Below are 21,321 nucleotides of genomic sequence, written 5' to 3'. Positions count from 1 at the left end.
GGAGCGTACAGGGAGTGTTTTTGCATTAAAACCTGTGGGGCGTACAGGGAGTGTTTTTATATTAAAACTGTTGGTTCCTAGATCGAGTGTTTTAACGTTAAAACACGTGGGGCCTACAGGGAGTGTTTTAACGTTAAAACATGTGGGGCCTACAGGGAGTGTTTTTGCATTACAACCTGTGGGGCGTAAAGGGAGTGTTTTTACATTGATACATGTGATACCAAGTAAACAGCAGATATTTCTGGTAATATTGCATTCGATTAAAATACTGAAAGGATATTATTACACTTGACCAACACATGGCGTGGAGTAATGTCCTCGTAATGGGACGCACGCCTACAAATGTTCGACCGGGCGACGATATAACGTTGACCAATAAAAGCAGTCTGCAATTAGTTCTAACACGGAAATTAATCTTTCATATTCAGATTCCCCAAGAGGTATAGAAAACAGGACATGCCGATCACTTAACGTCGGTAGCAAATAAATATATATAGGAACATCATGGACGAAATGTTGTTTATTAGCGTACGTGTATGGTCAGACATAACAGTTTGATATTTTTGGTGATTTTATTGTGATAATCAATGGACATTCATACATATCTGGTCATTTCTGTTCATGAACGAGCCAAAAAGCTCTGTATTACTGTCGGAAGCTGTAAAAGGACAGCCATTTGTCGACGTCATTTCCGAATTCAATGTAAGCACGCTCGTACCTTATTTTGTAGGTCAAAGATACACACTACCTATTGGATTAAATCTCGTTATCTCACCATTCAAAATCTCGAATCAAAGAGATTTGAAATGATGAATGGTCTCGGGAGGGATACACAATTAGCCTGCTGCATTGAGCCACGCTATTAAGCCTTTGTGACCATTTCTATATGACGGCTGTCTCTCTATACGCCAACATTAGTATAAAATCTACCAATGGGCTGTTACGTGCTGCCACTCTTGTTCGGCTCCCCTCGGGATTAAACCCTATAACTTAGGAGCGCCTAATCACGTTCACCTCTCTGTCAATGCGCGGTATAGTCGGTGATTGAGGTGTTTGTTTGCATTACACCCCTCACGTTAGGCTATTTTTTTCTCCTTTATCGCTTCACTCCGATTCTGTTCATTGCAACTGGATGACAAACGTCTACATAACCATGTTTGAGATACATACGCGAGGTAGTTTTCAACTTTTTCTTCATATTCGACATTATACGAAAGCTAATTGTGGACGGACAATACACAGAGACGAGCCCATCAATACCACTGAGCTTTTATAGCAGTATCTTGTATTAATTCATAACGTGATTTTCGTCATTAGTTGGCATGTAATGTACATTTTAACTTGTAACACGGCCACCATTTAGTCTGTGTCATTAGACTTCGTAACACGGCCACCATTTGTCATGTGTCCTTAGTCCCCGTAACACGGCAAACATTTGGTCTGTGTCGTTAGTCCCAGTAGCACGGCCACCATTTGTCATGTGTCCTTAGTCCCCGTAACACGGCAAACATTTGGTCTGTGTCGTTAGTCCCCGTAGCACGGCCACCATTTGTCATGTGTACTTAGTCCCCGTAACACAGCCACCATTTGTCATGTGTCCTTAGTCCCCGTAGCACGGCCACCATTTGTCATGTGCCCTTAGTCCTCGTAACACGGCAAGCATTTGGTCTATATCCTGAGACCTTGTAACACGGAAAACATTTGGTCTGCGTCCTCAGTCCCAGTAACACGGCAAGCATTTGTTCTGTGTCCTTAGTCCTCGTAACACGACAAAAATGTGGATGTGCCCTAGGTCCTCGTAACACGGCCACTATTTGTCATGTGTCCTAAGACCTCCTAATTCTGTCATCATTTGGTCTGTGCCCTTAGACCTTGTACAATTCGGTCTGTGTCCTAAGACCTTGTAACACGGCCACCATTTAGTCTGTGTCCTTAGACCTCGTAACACAGCCACTATTTAGTATGTGTCCTTAGACTTCGTAACACGGCCAATATTTAGTCTGTGTCCTTAGACCTCGTAACATGGCCACCATTCAGTCTGTGTCCTTAGATCTCGTAACACGGCCGCCATTTAGTCTGTGTCCTTAGACCTCGTAACACGGCCACCATTTAGTCTGTGTCCTTAGATCTCGTAACACGGCCACTATTTAGTCTGTGTCCTTAGACCTCGTAACATGGCCACCATTCAGTCTGTGTCCTTAGATCTCGTAACACGGCCGCCATTTAGTCTGTGTCCTTAGACCTCGTAACACGGCCACCATTTAGTCTGTGTCCTTAGACCTCGTAACACGGCCACTATTTAGTCTGTATCCTTAGACCTTGTAACACGGCCACTATTTAGTCTGTGTCCTTAGACCTTGTAACACGGCCACTATTTAGTCTGTGTCCTTAGACCTCGTAACACGGCCACTATTTAGTATGTGTCCTTAGACTTCGTAACACGGCCAATATTTAGTCTGTGTCCTTAGACCTGGTAACATGGCCACCATTCAGTCTGTGTCCTTAGATCTCGTAACACGGTCACTATTTAGTCTGTGTCCTTAGACCTCGTAACACGGCCACTATTTAGTCTGTGTCCTTAGACCTTGTAACACGGCCACTATTTAGTCTGTGTCCTTAGATCTCGTAACATGGCCACTATTTAGTCTGTGTCCTTAGACCTCGTAACACGGTCACTATTTAGTCTGTGTCCTTAGACCTCGTAACACGGGCACTATTTAGTCTGTGTCCTTAGACCTCGTAACACGGCCACCATTTAGTCTGTGTCCTTAGACCTTGTAACACGGCCACTATTTAGTCTGTGTCCTTAGACCTTGTAACACGGCCACCATTTAGTCTGTGTCCTTAGACCTCGTAACACGGTCACCATACGGTACCATTTGATCTTTAACGTTTAAGCAGTTCAGCGTGCTACAATGTCTCTGTTACAGGTCAGATGGTATAGTTTGATATGTAACAAGGTTTGATTGTATGTTTTACATGACAGATAGGGCAATGAAATATACATGGTATCATCAAATAAAGTCCATTCAGATTATAATTATTTATAACTAATAATAACAATAATTCGATGTTTTTATATACCGCTTTATCACAACCTAGTTCGTAGGTCGTCTCAAAGCGGTTCACAAATTATTATCCGTGGTTAAAGGGCCTTTGCAACCAGCCAATATCTTTCTCAACTCCCTGGGGAGCATACAGTCGGTGCTGCCATTTAGGCGTTCACAGCTAGCATTCTACAATTCTAGCACTGCCCAACCACGTACTCATTAACGGCTGAGTAGACTGGAACAAGCGGAGTACTGGACTACCGTGCTTCCGTACTATCAACTCAGAATTTGAATATAGGTATTGAACGATATATTTTTGAAATATTCAAGCCAGTATGGAGATACCACGGTTAAAATACATCATTATGTACGTTACCGCCTCATGTTGTCCCTACTAGCTTGAAGATATAAAGAAGTGCTTGTTACTTTATATAACCATTTGGGGAGTGCTAGTATTAAATCTTGCCAGAATCCGGATAACCGTGATTCCATTGTAAACAGGAAGTGGAAGCTGTAACTACTTAATCGATTGATTAAATAGGCTATATGGATGTCGTCTGTGTTTATGACACTGTTAAGATCTAATCTGTGCAACGCTGGTAAACAAATTACAGCAAACTTAAAAACTTACCATTAATCTATACCTTGGTGGAAATAGAGTGACCGTTAAGAATTTGTATCTCTTATTTACACATAGTTTGTATAATATGTAAATAGATGTTTGGGGAGCCTAGGCCCATGCTCTGAGTTCTTTAGTATATGTATGGGGGACGCCGAGTCAATGTCACAGCGTCTGTACTTCACCAGAACCCATACAGTACTGATCCTATCTGCTAATCACCCTATCCTATCATTATAGATTAGGTTGCCCGACCCAAGCCTTTAATGTACAGATATGGAACACAGTAGTCTAATATCCTGCAGCAGGTCGTGTGCGTAGAAAATATTACACTGACACGTTCGCCAAAAATTCAATACAATTCTATTGTTATCTTTGTATTAGATTTTGTTCAGACCGAAATGAATATAACGGAAGGCTCGCATGTTATGATTGTGTACCCCTGATCTGCAATTTGGATAACATGTTGAAGAGATTAGATATATAATGATGGTATATCAAATCTGAAATAAAATATTTTCTAATCGGTTCAGCAAAGACACATCGAAAACAAAACAACATACCTTCAGTTTAAAGCTTAAGAGGAACAATTTAATATAAACGAACTAGAAAAAACTCCAATTAAATTGAATGACAAGAAAAGTCCTGGATCAGGCGGTTTCTTGTTGAATTAATTATATTTTTGAAACACAGGAAAGTCTCCTTCAAGATATGGAAATTACGTTTTCGAGAAACGAACCTATCTACGACACAAAGCAATTAACTTGCAAAGCAAAGGAAGACTAATCCATGAATCCAGGAGTGTTTGACTTTGTCTCGTGAAATATATTATTTTTAGGTAAAAGAGGAACAGAGGACACAAACATGTCAGTGCACGATACAGTATGTTAACAGCGGATCATATTTTACCATACAGCTGTTTTGTCCTTCTAGGACTCATCAGTGGTGCTAGGGGCCGAAACGATGGACATTCACATTGGTACCAAAGCTACTGTCTAAACAACGGGGGAAATGCGTAAACAACCTCATTTTATGAACAAAACGTAATATGGAAACATTTTTCTGAAGCGATAAATTATATAAAATGTATACATGAAAATGATAATCTTTTTGTAGTAACAATAGTTAAAATCAGAAACTTCTTATGTTTCTGAAAGTATGCAGTGGTTAACCTCAGGTTTAAGGTTTAATGTTCATGTAGAGAAAGACATGTTAAAAACTATGTAAAAGTTGTAAAAGTAATGGGTTTTAAAACGTTTATGCAAACATTGTAGTACAGTTTTAAGAACTTTGTACATTACAATGGCACAATTTGGTTTAGTTTAGCCAAGCAAATGGATTGGGCACAAGTTATCAAACTTATATTAAGCCCTTTCCTAGCAAATTACAAGCATATATTTACAATATTACAACAAGATGGCAGAATTAATATACATATATACACTATTTAATTTTTAAATGCTTTAATTATAAATTGAAATTATAAGAGAGAGACAGAGAGAGAAAAGATGGGAGGGGGAAGAGAGAGGGGGGGATAATAGTCTGTAATTATAATACATACATCCTCATCATTATTAATGTATGACATATAGTATTTGCCTCTTAGAGAGAGTGGATATTATGGTTCAATTGAGAGAGAGAGGGAGAGAGAGGGGACAAGGGGGGCGGGGTACTAGAATCTGTTAGAGTCACGAATGTATTGCTGAATATGCATGAATATCGTTATGTTTTCCTGTTCCGAAAGAGATGTATCTCCAAATAAAAGTAGATTTAAATTAAGAGGCATGTATTCATTCAGTTCACGATAAAGCTTAATTCTTTGTTCGTTATATATATCACAGGTAAAAAAGAAATGGTGTGTGTCTTCAATAGGGAAGCCACATATACAACGTTGGTAATCAATGAGGTTAACACGAAACAGGTCACTTTTCAAAGTACTAGAACGGTTTCTTAATTTTGTATGCAAAATATTATTTTTCCTAACCACAGGAAAAGGGGTTTGGTACAAGCGGCAAGTTTACGTCTTGAATGGCGTTTCTAAATGATGAGAACGTGGCACTACGTCGTATACTAGTAGGTAACTGGTTCCACAGTCTAACAGTAGAAGGGAAAAAGGATACGTAAGATAATTCAAGTCTGTTGTTAGGTAGGTTGTAGTTTTCAACGTTTCGAAGATTATAGTTAGTGTTATCGACAAGTGAAGGGAGTAGAGTTTGGTATCCTTATTAGCCCACTTTTATTAAACATTTGGAAATGTTGTTGTTGTTATATCATTTAACTATAATTTATCACACATGTTGTTATCAATTCTTTTCTTGGACTTACGGTTTGTGGAATGTAAATAAATTAATCGATGTACAAATAATTTTATTTTTTAAATCGATTATATTTTTATGAAAAAAATGTTGCATTCTTATTTTCACTGCTTCCTTTCTTACATCTTTTCGATGAGGAATTTATGGGGGGGAAATAAAAGTTTTGTAACTCAGCAATTCAAATACTGTAATTTTACTTCAACTTTAATCAAGTGCTCATTTGGACAAAACGCTGCAGTTTAGAAATTGGCATTATACTTAACCTAAAGGCAAAATTCCAAAAAAAACCCACTAAAAACATGAAATTTACAATGATTGCAGATTATACGACCGCAGTCAGTTCATAAACTGAAGTTCATCAATTGATGGTTACTGCCGCTACATCTGACGTCATTGTCAGAATATTGTACACTTACGTACATCACCCACAGGCTTGGTAGGATATGTTGTAGTCAACAGAATAAAGTATTCCTTGCTTTCTCAGATTGCAAGATATGATTGCACAGTTGTCGCTCAAATAATCCACACGTAGGTACCAAAGGGAGACAAATCACTTTCTAAGCAGTAAAGGCGGCATCTTTTTTTGTGATACAGAGTGATGACTGTTGCTGGGTTACTTCTCTTTCCGTTGCTATGATTGATTACATGGTTACGTTATCTTCACCCAACGTCCTTCATGGCCTGTTTCTTCCCAAATGGAAATAAAAAAAATCTCACTGAGAGTAGTCACTAGTTATGATGTAACAGGATGCAATATTGCTTCACCCAAATTATTTCACATTCCATTTTGTACAGATTATCCAATAAGGAAATCCATCTAAACACACACACCACTTAGTATTATGAAAATAACAATTACATTACTAGAGTAACATATTATGATCATTTGGTAAATTGTCTGTAGTGCTCACATGGGTTTTGTTCAAGACAGAAATATAACAATTAAATGATTTACTCCAGATGTAATATTTCCTTTGGTCCATTCTAAATCGATTCTAATGATTCTCGTTTGATTATTTTACGTTACATTTTTTTCTGACTTGAAAATATTTGGAATGTAAATCTGTACTTAAGGAACGTATCCTAGTATTATATTAAGCTGACGAAATATGTTTATCTCACTGAGACAGCATAATGCTACAAAAACCATTTCACGGACATATATTCATATTGATGTTTTAGATAAAAACAAACGCTTTAGTTGGTACCTTTGAAACTCTGGAATCAAAATATAGTGCTAACTTACAAACCTTAAACGCCTATTTTGAACTTTTTCAAGAATTTTAATTGGTTATGAAGCTAAAGAAAGAAAAAAAAGGCCTAAAACTGTGTCTTAGCTTGAAATATTTGAAATTTTGGTCATGGTATAATTAAAAGGATCAACTTATTTCGATTGTGTCAAAATCAGCAGTAAATAAAGATGGTACATTCTCAACATCCAGTATTTAAAATTAGCTCCCGTTCGTTTTTCTTTTGTTCCAGATGTTAGTGAGTATAACACCGTTTGATTGGCAGAAAGAGGTGACGCTGTATTATTAACGTACACCCTGACCGACCGTATCCAATGGTGACCCTCTCTTTTGGGGTTTTCTTGCTAACATGGCCTTGTTCGATGATGCAATATTAGAATTCCTGGTTAATCTCGTTTTAAATCTAAATTAACATCTATATTCATCTTCTGCAACATGGACGCCAGGTAACTTTTCAAAACAAGGTTGTCACTGGTTTTCTTAGAAAAAACCCAGCTAGATGGTTTAATGAAATACAATTACAAATTCAAATCGATGCTTATAACTTTTTCAAACATATTTTCTTGAGTTTTGAAGTCTGCAAAACTTGCTAGATGAAATATGTTGATATTTTTACATTTTAAATTTAGAAGTATCATGCCCAAAGTTCTGAAGGTATTTTTTTCCTTTAAAGATTAAGACTCCTTTGTAGGTATGAAACCCTGTCAAACTGATCTAAGCGATGTGGTTCACCTTTTAGACACTTCATACTGTGGCAGCATTTCAGAAATGTTTATCAGAAATTTAAGACTTCAAGATTACTTGTTACTGACATGACTTACAAGATTATACCAGACGTTCAATTCCAGGTTTTACTTATGTTCGTGAAATGAAGGGTCAATTGAGACAACGATTGAATGAGGACTGTGACTTGTAGTCGTTCAACATTAAATAGTGGAGAGAATCAATGTTTATATCAACACGTCAACTGTCGTAAGGATTTTAATCTGTCTGTTGATGTTCGAAATCTGGAGAAAATGTATCATCCTTCCAATAACCCTACACAGTTATGTAATGTTTGTTTGTTTGGTGTGGTGGTTTGGGTTAGTATTGTTTAACGTCCTATCAACAGCTATGGTCATTTAAGGACGGTCTTCCCTGTGTGGAAGATGCATGCGTGTAGTGTATGCGTGTGTGTTTTGGGAGGCTGCTATATATTCGTGTACGTGTCATTGTGATAGCGCGGAACTGATGCCGACTTTATAGTGCTACCTCACTGAAGCATACTGCCGAAGACACCCAGAAGGACACCCCACCCGGTCATAGTATACTGACAACGGGCGAACCAGTCGTCCCACTCCTAAATTGCTGAGCGTTAAGCAGGAGTAGAAACTACCATTTTTACAGACTGGTATGTCTCGGCCAGGGGACAGAACCCAAAGCCTTCCTCACAGGGGCGAACGCTCAACTAAAGGCTAAAAGTAGGGCATTGTCAAGGGAGACATTAGTAAGAAGAAGGTTGTTTAGAAAGAAGTGAAAAGATAAGATCCAAAATTAAGTCGCCTCTTACGATCATGCAATGGGGGCAGCAGGTATAGTTCTTACGCCCTACCTGCAGGGACTTGTTTGGTGTGAAACATCTTTACAAAAGCCGAGTAAATATGAAGACGAGTGCCGAGAGAACACCATCGAAAGAAGGGTCGGGCAGTGAGGAAAGAAAACAAATATTATGAGTGTTGCTTTGAGGGCAGCAGGTCAATTTTCGTTTCAGTATCCTCTGAACTGACCACAGTAAAAGAAAAACGCGATTCTGTAGCCCCCATGTTTGTCTCTTATGACATGCAGTCGGATATAGCAGAGCAGATATATTCTTACCCTTAACCTGCATATTCTATAGGAAGTTTGTGAAGTTCAGGATGCAATCGTAAAAATGTAGTGTCTTTGTATATATTTTATATGCACATTACAACAGTACATCTGAATGCAATGTTTCGTTTGAATACCTAATGGACGCCCAAGACAAACAATGAACATATATGAACACACATTTTGACAGTATGGTATTTTTTTGTCAAAGATATAAAGAGCCCACTGCCAGTGACCATTTCTATAGCAGTATGTAACCAATCTGAGCTAAAGCTAATGCACAAACTACCAAATTGGAACCGTCGGCGCACCATCCTTTATAATTACCACTGTACGGCGCACCATCCTTTATAATTACCACTGTACGGCGCACCATCCTTTATAATTACCACTGTACGGAGCCCCAACCCATCATCATAATTTCGCAAATAACACGAACAGGAGTTCATCACTTTTATTTTGAGAATGTTAAAAAACATGGATATCATTTGATTTTTTCAAAATTGCTAATCGTCTAGGACTCGTATGAAGTCCAATACTTGAACGTCCAAAAATCATTAACATCTTTTATTCAGTATTGCTTTCAATAACACTTGATTTCACCAGGGAGGCATCATCTATTGTACTATAATTCTGATGTAGGTGGCCATGATAGAACACACCTTCAGACCACATAATGTATAGGATAGATTAACTTTATATGCAGCACATTTATTGTCAATGAATCAATTCTACTTTTATTATTTTGTCACATTAATTTCTTTCGTGCAAGTATGTATCTTCTAATTCACTAGTTGTTCATTATGCATATCTAACTCTCCAATTATGCAGGACTAAAGATATGAATAAACATACACTACTGCTTTCCCGTTCCTGTTCATTTTATCTATGCTTTTTATTCTCAATTAGCTCCCTTTGTCCCCATTTAGTTATGTAGTATACAGAGGAGGCCGTACCCACGAGTTACGTTATTCCCGTAAGACACCGCACCCATATCTGTATCTCATTTTCTAGTTATGCGTGTTTCGTTCTGGACAAATATGGCGGAATAGCTCTATTAGGTGGACATAATATATTGTTGTGCAGACCTACTGGTTTGGGGTATTTGTGGCAAGCCCTGCAGCATTTTTATCAGTCCATCATTTTGGGAATGGCATTTGTTCTCTCCTTTTTTTCATCCCGTCTGACGAATCTGGCTCCGGATGTCCCTTTCCTGGCAGCCAGAAGACCTCACTATCAAGTTGACCGGTACCCTGGGCTGTCTCCACCCTGACATCATGCATTACTAAATATACTAAATAGCAAAAGGCCCACTGGACCTGTATTAGTATCGTGTTATTCAATGTTAGTATCTCTTAATTGGGGCCTTAAAGTAAAAGTAAGTCAAAACAAATATGAGTAAGGCTATAGGGTTATGTGGGTTTAACACATTTCCTCCTCCTTACTTAAGAGTGTGTCAAGGTCATTAATTTTAACATACATTTTTGGGGAGATATCACCACCCATGGCCCGTTGGTTATCGAGAGGTTGGTGCATGTTTTATCATATTCGACCAATGCTGCCTTGAAAGAAGGTCATGCATTTGAGCAAACCTGATAACCCACCATCCAAGAATGTTACGGGCTAAAATCAACATAGAAGGTCTCTCGCTTATTCAGAACAAGAGGCCCAATGGGCCTGCATCGCTCACCTTTTATAAATCTCACACTTGTAACCTTAAAAGGGAGTAAGGCTATAGGGTTATGTGGGTTTAACACATTTCCTCTTCCTTTCTTAAAAGTGTGTCAACGTCATTAATTTGAACATACATTTTTGGGGAGATATCCCCACCCATGGCCCATTGGTGATCGAGAGGTTGGTGCATGTTTTATCATATTCGACCAATGCTGCCTTGAAAGAAGGTCATGCATTTGAGCAAACCCGATAACACACCATCCAAGAATGTTACGGGCTAAAATCAACATAGAAGATCTCTCGCTTATTCAGACCAAAAGGCCCAATGGGCGTGCATCGCTCACCTGGTATAAATCTCCCACTTGTAACCTTAAAAGTGAGTAAGGCTATAGGGTTATCTGGGTTTAACACATTTTCTCCTCCTTACTTAAGAGTGTGTCAAGGTCATTAATTTTAACATACATTTTTGGGGAGATATCTCCTCCCATGGCCCTTTGGTTTTCGAGAGGTTGGTGCATGTTTTATCATATTCGACCAATGCTTCTTTGAAAGAAGGTCATGCATTTGAGCAAACCCGATAACACACCATCCAAGAATGTTACGGGCTAAAATCAACATAGAAGGTCTCTCGCTTATTCAGACCAAAAGGCCCAATGGGCCTGCATCGCTCACCTTTTATAAATCTCACACTTGTAACCTTAAAAGTGAGTAAGGCTATAGGGTTATGTTGGTTTAACACATTTCCTCTTCCTTTCTTAAAAGTGTGTCAAGGTCGTTAATTTGAACATACATTTTTGGGGAGATATCTCCTCCCATGGCCCTTTGGTTTTCGAGAGGTTGGTGCATGTTTTATCATATTCGACCAATGCTTCTTTGAAAGAAGGTCATGCATTTGAGCAAACCTGATAACCCACCATCCAAGAATGTTACGGGCTAAAATCAACATAGAAGATCTCTCGCTTATTCAGAACAAAAGGCCCAATCGGTCTGCATCGCTCACCTTTTATAAATCTCACACTTGTAACCTTAAAAGTGAGTAAGGCTATAGGGTTATCTGGGTTTAACACATTTTCTCCTCCTTACTTAAGAGTGTGTCAAGGTCATTAATTTGAACATACATTTTTGGGGAGATATCCCCACCCATGGCCCATTGGTTATCGAGAGGTTGGTGCATGCTTTATCATATTCGACCAATGCTTCTTTGAAAGAAGGTCATGCATTTGAGCAAACCTGATAACCCACCATCCAAGAATGTTACGGGCTAAAATCAACATAGAAGGTCTCTCGCTTATTCAGAACAAAAGGCCCAATCGGTCTGCATCGCTCACCTTTTATAAATCTCACACTTGTAACCTTAAAAGGGAGTAAGGCTATAGGGTTATCTGGGTTTAACACATTTCCTCCTCCTTACTTAAGAGTGTGTCAAGGTCATTAATTTTAACAAATTTTGTAGCCCTTCATTCCAGTTTGCTTCTGGCCAACTATCATCACCCTAGGCCTTTTGGTTATTAAGAAGAAGTCGTTTAAAGTAAAATATTGACGCCGGACGCCGGACGACAGACTTCGTGCCAGGTGAGTTAAAAAGTCGCTTAGATTGTCGTAAGTTCACACTTAAGAGTACGTCTAACCCTACGTTTACGTTCGGAGTTACGACCTTTGATAAAACGGGCCTTACGCACACGTAACTAAAATCGTTACCCGACTTACGTTTACGTCTACGCTTGCGTCTGGACTTGCGACCTTTAGTAAAACTCAGTCCAGGTCTTTAAGCGTTTTATGGTCATTTGTCTTAACAAATTTCATAGCTCGTAATCTCTGCATGCTACTGGTCAATCATTTATCACCAAGATAGGTCTATGTAAGGGTACTTTGTACATGGAAGTTTTCAAATGTTTTAACACATTTGACCCACAGCTGACTGTGAAAGTGACTAAAAACACTTAATAGGCATTCATTCATCCTGGTTATTCAGGAGAAGCTGTTTGAATAGTTCGGGCCAGGTCAGCTAGAAATACAAACAAGAAACAAACCAAGGGTAAATAAGGACACTGGAACACAAAAATATTTCAAAAGTATCTTTCTTTTATGAAATTTTAAAGAATACAATATTCATTTTAAATGTACATCATTACAAAGTGTCCGTTGGATTGTTCAACCAATCAGCAAGCACTGTACTATTTCAACAGAATGTCATGAAATGATATAAACGATCTTGTAAAACAAATCCTAAAAGGAAATAAACAAGCATATAAATGTATTTACACACGGTATACATACATTGATTTAATCGACAGCAATACAAATGTATATACATACATGGATTTATTTAACAGCAATACAAATGTAACATTAAATGACATGCCAAATCTACACACACTAGCATCCCTCAAATTGCACCTCGGGCGATTAGGACCTTTTCATCTAAAAGACTTGAACTGAGGATGGCGAGTTCACTTTCAATAATGCTATATATAAACATGATTGTGTTGATTTTCAGCTGGTTGTTTGTAGATAAAATTGAATTAAATTTGTATTAAACTCGATCAATAGTATTGTTATAGATCTTAGGTAATTGTTACAAACGAACTATGAATAGTATTGTGTATTGTTATCAACACTTGTTTACTTTTTAAAGATAAATATAACACACACAGGCGATTGTACCTTTAAATGATTTGGTAATAAAAACGGTATGCCAAAAAATGAAATACACTAAATTGGAAATTTTATTTATTTTACAACAATCATGAAACAAGTTATTTCAACTTATATTAATCATTCTTAAGAAAGATGAGATTTTTTCTGGGCAAACTCTGTTTGCAAATATGGGGTATGTTAAATCTCGCTGACAAATTCGTTTTCGTCAAAAAAGCTCAGGGGGAAACTTGATGTTTTCAAAATGGTGGCCAGTCCAAATACATTTTCATGATATGGTTTCTGAGCTTACTCTGGTAGTTGGATTGAGAGAAAAATACTCTTTCATGCCCGAGGATGAAGGATAGGGTAAATTTTGAAAAAAAGCAGGGTGAAATTTCCCCATCCTACACCCCTGGACATGAAAGAGTCTTATAATCCTAAATGTGACTTCGCCAGCGTTGACAATCACTGACCCCCATACAGGCGCACGAGACAAAAACATAGTATAAATCTTTACATCAATATTTACAACATAAACTCTGTACATTTTCATTAAGAATGTAATTAATATCCTCAAATGACACCAACATTATCAATTGAATCACTATACATTAAAATGCCATTCTAACATAGTGCTCATACCCATGTTCATCCATACATTAGCCAATATTTACATTAGAATATTAAGTGAATTTCTTGTGTATCAGATTTATTTTTCACATCCAGTTCTACTCTGCACGTACGTTAATAACCACCAGGAGGAGACCAAAGAGGCGATGGAGTCAGCTGTATTGCAGTTGTTTTCGTGCTGAAAGCCATGACGTTTTATGGTGTTAAGTTATTTTAACAAGATAACCCCAGTGTGCCCAGAACGGTATTATGAGGTGGACAGTTATAATTAATACTTAGGGTGAACATCCTAATAACAAGACCTCCCTTAATTTCCACACACAATGTTTATTTTTATGCAGTCAACGAACCCGTCTGTTTACAAGTTCGTCCTTTGAGTTAGGCGTCTACTGCGATACAACAGATACTCTCAGTTGAGAAGTAAGTATTGTATGTTCTACACCCTACCGGTTTAGACGTAATGTATCAGTTACTGTTCAATGTATAGATCTTCCCCGAGTCACACTACAGTATTTATAATTGGTCGATGTTAAAAATCCCCCGCCCTACTCCTCCCCGTTGAGACGTACAGTACCAGCAACAATTGAGCCATCTAACCATGCTGTAACTGGGGTCCCTAACTTGGTCTTTCGTTTGTATAGATATGAAGGAACAAGGAACCATCTGAATCTACTTAACGGGAACCCAAACAAGGCCATTAATTCGCTCCAAAAAAGAATAAGCAGTTTCGCCTCCGTTTTCTATTTTACAGTCTCTTCAGTTCCTGTTGTCTTTTTGTTTCGGCTTAAGAGTTCAGATTTTGTCCTCGAATATTGAAGATGTGTATTTAATTTTATATCATACTCTACAGAACTAGAAAGCACAACTCGTTGGAATTTAAAGATGTACCTGTATAAAGAAACTATCTTACGATAAATTCGTTAAAGGAAATATGTGACATTAGAATAAATCGCATGAAATCATCCAATACTATACTTAATGAGGAAACAATCCAAATGATCTGGACCTGACAGTTTCAACAGAAAACTCCTTAGACCTGTTTAACCCTTGCACCCCTATGTAACTTTAGTAGACTCTACCATGCATTGAACTGGATGAGGCCATTATGGTCTACAGTGGTGAAAGGGTTAATAGGAATAAGCTGGTAAAATACTTGCCACTTACAATCCGAACATCCTGTACTTATATATAAATAGTGTGTCCCATTTAAAAGAAGTAGGTTGCACCCCCACAGTGTCCTAATTAGACCTAATGTTGAGGAGGTGACACATGAACATCCTTCTAGATCTCTCTAATTAGATAATGACTCAATGTCACCTGGGCCAATGCCCTCACTGTTGGTGTCCACTATTGTGATACATTCTAGTGTGGTATCCTGTGTGTGAGGACAGTGGACACTGGTCACATAGTTGGCCAGAGAGGGGTGGACACTAGGTGTGTGTCGTAGGATCAATAGTGAATTCCGATATTGTTAGATCGACAAAGGATGCACACAAGGACAGCACTGGGACGATACAGACCACAAGTTTAATTAACATTAAGTTATAACTGTCATACAGCCACTGCGGCTGTTTTCGCAGTCTTATATGAAAAACATTTCATCAATATACAGGAATAATCCAAACTCAATGTTATTGAAAAACCGGAACTGACGGAGATATCTAACAGAAAGGAAATACTCAAAATCTTTAAGCAAAACCAAAGGCGGAACCAGGTGTTTAGATTGAATAAAGCTATATGACGTAGTGGCAAAGACTTTAAACCCTTTCATCCCTAGGTAACTTTAGTAGACTCTACCACATACATTTATCTGGATGAGTCTATTGTGGTCCACAGTGGTGAAAGGGTTAAGCATCGCAGACACTAAGATCTTGTACAATGACAGTACAGTCGGTAAACGTACAGTCGGTAAACACAAACTCTAAATATCTGCGGTGTGCCTTGATCGCACACCTGATATGCAATGCTTGACGAGAACAAGGAAATTGACGGGCCTGTATAACCACCTATCTTACATGCTTATAGTTTCGAGAACAAGGCCTGATGGTAAGGCTTACATTATCTATCAGGTATGGCAAGAGGGAGAGGCATAAAGGGTCTGTACAAACAACATGGTACATAAAGAGATAAAGAGGGCGATAAAGAGGGTGATAAAGAGAGATAGAATAAGTCTGTACACTTTCAAGGAGAAGATACTATACCTTGTATGGCCAGACCAGGAGACACACATTTACTCTGTATGGCATACCTAATGTAAGCTGAATGTTGAGAACATAAGATCAAATAGACCTGTATGACACACCTTATCTACTATCTATGGAGACTCGGTAGTCTAGTGGTAGGGCGCCGGGCTCGTGACCGAAGGGTGGCGGGTTCGAGTCACGGCACAGCACTGTGTTGTATCTTTGAGCAAGATACTTTACTCTGCTTGTTCCAGTCTACTCAGCTGTAAATGAGTACGTGGTTGAGCAGTGCTAGAATTCTAGAATGATAGCTGTTAGCGCCGAAATGGCAGCACCGGCTGTATGCTCCCCAGGAAGTTGAGAAAGATATTGGCTGGTTGCAAAGGCCCTATAACCATGGATAATAATTTGCGAACCGCTTTGAGACGACCTAGGAACTAGGTTGTGATAAAGCGTTATATAAGAACCTCAAATTACTAATTCATCATCATTACGGCGGGGACAAGAGGAAAAAATATTTGTTTGCTAAATTGGACTATGATTGATAATAAATTTGACAAGATCTTTTTTTTTCAAAAACGTCAAGCACTACTTAATCGACCATAATGTATTCAAATTGAAAAGTACCAAGAGACAGGAGTACTTGCATAATTGATTGGTGAATTAAAGAAACGAATGACAGTAGGCTAATGATAGTAAAAGGAGGTTCAGTTTGCCCCTTGTACTAGGGAGATAACATGGTGAATCGGGCTGGCTATACAATGTACAGTATAGTCTAAGTTTAGAACAGATGTTCCAATTTATGGGAACTCTTTTGACTCTACAGGTAAGCTTATGGTAGTATTCCTTAAAATACAGAACATTCGAAAATGCACAAAACTAATCGTAAGTGTTTTGCTTACCAGATCCATCACCTATCAAAAGGTACGTGCGATGTTTCAAAAAGAATTTCCACTCATGTAGGGGAAAGAAAATACATTCTGACTAAAGCAAGTATATGTGTTCATTGTTCAATAATCAGCATTATTATGAAATGTTCCAGTACAGGTGATGCAGAATGTATGGCTGCTGATGAATAAGGTATATTTAGAGTAGATGTTGATGCATAGTGATGGACACAGTTTCTGTTGATTCACCATGTTTACAACATACTGACGTAAATTGTTGTAGTCCAGTCTAGTTAAAAGTCATGTAGACTTTCTTGTACTGGCACGTACGCTTGTGGCGGTCGAAGGAGCTCTTCCACACAAACACACGACCACACATTGGACAGGAGTGCGTTGCTTCCCCGTGCTTCGTCAGGTGCTGGCGGATATACGTCCGGTTAAAAACCTTCTTACATACCGGGCATTGGATCTGGTGCGTCTTCAACAACTGGCGACGTATTTCTGCAATTTAAAACATAAGTATATATTTAATAAAACATTTCAGATTATTCTTAAGAGCATATTTTCAGAGGAAGGCGATCATTTAGTAGCAAGGTTTCGGTATATGTCATGCACACAAGAGTGAAAAGCGTACTATGAATGTGTGTTTTTGATTTAAATATAAAGCGTTTTCAGTCAAATTTGATTTCCGGTTTTTGTACGTTCAAAGAAAGTGATGGAGTTCAAATACTCCTCTACAATCAACATTGACAACGATCAACCTACAGTAATAGTCTGGGGTGCCATTTATTATCAAAAATTGAAAATGCAACAAAAATTGAAATGGATAGTACGTATGTTTACCTGGATTACATGAGAGTTTACGATGCAGCATTTTGATTTTAACAAATGATGGCAATACACATGTACACCTGAATGTACCGCTGTACAGTCTAGTTCCAATGTACAATGAATATAGATATCTATAAAATCCAGGAGAAGACATCAGAGTAGAGTCAGAAGCATGACAAAGTGCTCTGTCTATAGTGTTCACACCATAGGAAATCCCATTATCACAATAACGTTACATATTACCGGTTACATCAAACGTACTTCACTTAAAAACCTGATCCAACGGCTGATATTTTCAACAAGAAATGAAATACTGTGACGTGCCTCCCATAACCACAAACTATGAACTACATTTCATTAAAATGTACGAGATATTTCAACAACATAAAATACCATTCCAACATCTCATTGAGAAACTGATTACAAAACCTCTCAACTGCAAAGTTGAAACTATACTGATCATGAGCACTTTTATACGAAATGAGCTTGCGTCCTATTTAATACACCCACACTTCCATGAAAGCATTTAAGTATCAAACCTGGGACCTTTCTGGTGATGCTTCAAGGTACTGTGTATATAAGTAGCTTCAAGGTACTGTGTATATAAGTAGCTTCAAGGTTGAACTTTAAGGCCTGTTGTTACAATCCTAAATACAAAACATGTGACGAACAAGACCACAGTGAGCGGAAGTATGATACACCTGTCAGACCCTCGGAAGGGTACTGATGAATTGGATCAGGTTGAGTGATATATGATTTAATGTGCTTACTGCCACCGTCTTGTTGGTGACTGTGATCTTGCCATGCATTTACTTTGTTTATGGCGCAAGCTGTTTTTGAGTTTCAGAATTACACTTTTGCGGTCAATGTTACTATTACTAAAACCAGAACCTTGGCTTTGAGGTAGGAGTCTTGAACAAATACTCAAAAAGTTCTTGCATTTTCGACGGAATGCCCTTATTTGGCAATGAATATGGGGCATAACTCTGCCGAATAACGTTTGAATTTCACGATTTAAGAACTCATTCAATGCATTCAGGTGATGAAACAACCAAGTAGTTTAACAAAAATCAGAGAACAATTGTTTGAGTTATCGTGTAAACGAGCAAAAGTTAACGGCAAAAACGATGAACAGTGTTGCTTTGTCAAGTGTGATATGCCAAAACACGGAAAGTTGAAACTCGCCAAAAAAACACATAATTTAAGTGTTGAATATTATTTCTTCTAGCATTACCGTACAAAATGGTGAAGGAATTGATTAAAAAAAAGTTAGTGCATTAACTACACAATGCCCTTATTTGGCAATAAAAGGGGCATAACTCCACCAAAAAATGTGTGTAAACATCTGAAGTGCCAACTCGTTCGAGTTATATTCGTATGCAATGTGTGCACCAAGATTTCTCAAGATATGTTCATAAAGGCAGGAGAGCGATGACAAGGAAAAGTTAACGGACGGACATCTGGTCACACAGACATCAGTAAACACCGCCCATACCATAATACGACCCGTCGAATGACGGGCTTATAAAAAATACTAACAACCTTTTTGAATGTCCTTCTAGTATCTTGCAAACATTGTTTAATTTACAATGGAAAAACAACTTGTTATCTGAAGATATATTAATAAGGCAGAACTGAGTGGCAGTGACCTCTAGTTAAGTCAATTAAAGTCAGTAATAAACAACAGGAGGAAAACCTTTTTTACCCAAGTTTTTTGGGTACACAAAACGTGTTAACGATGTCTCTAATATTACATACAAAGGACCGTAGTCAATAAGGGGTATCAGAGCAATCAACTATCAACTGGCATTCTGAATGCAAATAGGTCAGCAAAGCTATCTATCTATCCTATTGGTCATATACAGTGTAAGTATACCAACTTTTTTGTACTAACTTTACGACAACGTCAGCTCGATAAATTACTTAGAACGGCGAATAAAATGCTCAGAACATTTATACCAAAACGGAAACCTATCAAACAGTGAAAAATTAAATCAGTCTCAAAGAAAAGTTGCCTACAATGCATAACACAATCTTTTAAACTCACGTTTCAAATAAAGAATCACCAGATTGTCTGTCTCCTTTAATCAAAATGCTGCCCAATGTTAAACTGCAATATTTATAACTACTACTTGTAATTCTGTACATATATTTTCAGTAGATTTTTTTGATTTTTTTTTGTTTATGCTTATTTCAAAAAGCCATCATAACAAAACTGCATCATCGTATCATCCAGATGTAGTCGTTTAATCAATCATAATATATTTTCAATTGACATTTCCCGATGTTGGGACATCCCTTAGAACAGACTCGTTTGGAATTCAATCAAACGCAAGAAACACACAAAAAAATCAAACAAGGGAAGTAATCCAGTAATATCTCAATGTAGAGGGGAGACAACTTATCCCTTGTGAACACACCTGATACTGTGCACCGTCCTCATGTGCCGGTCGAATGAGTGTTTCCACGTGAACCTCCTACAACAGAAAGAGCAGCTGTAAGCTGGCTCCATGTGCAGTCGGCTATGTTGGCGCAGGCGCTGTGGTGTTGCAAAACGTTTCCGGCACATCAGACACGGGTAGTTACCTTGGTTAGCCTCGTCAAAGTACCAAATGCCGCCAACTGTAAAACACGTAGATGACACTTTTTAAGTTCAAACGTCAAGATAAAATGAGAAACACTGAAACTGGTGTATTATTAGCTGTAAATAATAGTTCTTTTTATACACTGAAAAACAGACAATGAACTTGGTAAACTACTAGAACACTAGACAAACATGCATTTCCGTCTAATAATACCTTACACTTACAAGCTGTAATAAAGACATAGAAAACACCAATCCATAGAACTCGAGTTTGTCTTGGACCCTTTGATACTGAATACTAAGTGAGACTGTTCATGTCAAAACCCAGAAAAAACAACTGTGTTCACATTTACCACGTTTAACCATCATTTAACAAACTAAACTAGTATTCATTGTAAACCTTATAAAGCAGTGTTTAAAGCATTAAAATACCACTTTAACATGTCTAAGAAAGTATAATTGTAGCAGTTTATTCGTTGTATTTTAATACATAATGAAATAGTAGTACAATACACTCACGATGTCTGAATGTGTTAAATGCAAACGTGTTAGTTTTTCGCTTAAATGGTCATTCTCTTAGCCATTGAAAATATTTGTTTTCCTGACTTATATAAATGGTCCTTGTAACACCTCAGCCCCAGTTGGAATAATGATAATTTGTTGAAATGATGATAATTTGTTGAAATGCAACTATTTTTCTACGACTTTCCCCCAAAAAATGTTTACCAAAGAATTGATCATACAGAAAACATATGGACCGTCCCGATAAAGCTTATGGTTATATTGCAATCTAACCCTGCTCAATGTAATATCAAG

At 38.0% G+C, this 21,321-nt stretch overlaps 1 protein-coding gene across 2 annotated transcripts in view; it reads right to left on the bottom strand.

Annotated features, from left to right (window-relative positions):
• Positions 1-16,624: 16,624 nt before the first annotated feature.
• Positions 16,625-21,321, bottom strand: part of LOC110459972 (zinc finger and BTB domain-containing protein 32-like) — an 84,654-nt gene continuing 79,957 nt past the window's right edge. The window contains exons 5-6 of one of the 2 annotated variants that reach the window (XM_021512589.1): positions 20,342-20,543; positions 17,473-17,591 (exon numbers count right to left, since the gene is read on the bottom strand). In XM_021512589.1, the coding sequence (XP_021368264.1) occupies positions 17,540-17,591; positions 20,342-20,543 (254 nt within the window). In that variant the 3' untranslated portion in view covers positions 17,473-17,539. Of the gene's footprint in view, positions 17,592-20,341; positions 20,544-21,321 lie in introns of both variants that reach the window. The other variant, XM_021512591.1, reaches the window with a different exon arrangement.

The sequence above is a fragment of the Mizuhopecten yessoensis genome, unplaced genomic scaffold (genome assembly GCF_002113885.1).
Source record: "Mizuhopecten yessoensis strain PY_sf001 unplaced genomic scaffold, ASM211388v2 scaffold10275, whole genome shotgun sequence".
NCBI lineage: Eukaryota > Metazoa > Mollusca > Bivalvia > Pectinida > Pectinidae > Mizuhopecten > Mizuhopecten yessoensis.
Note: the sequence above shows the minus strand (reverse complement) of the source record. Positions and strands in the feature narration are given on the sequence as shown.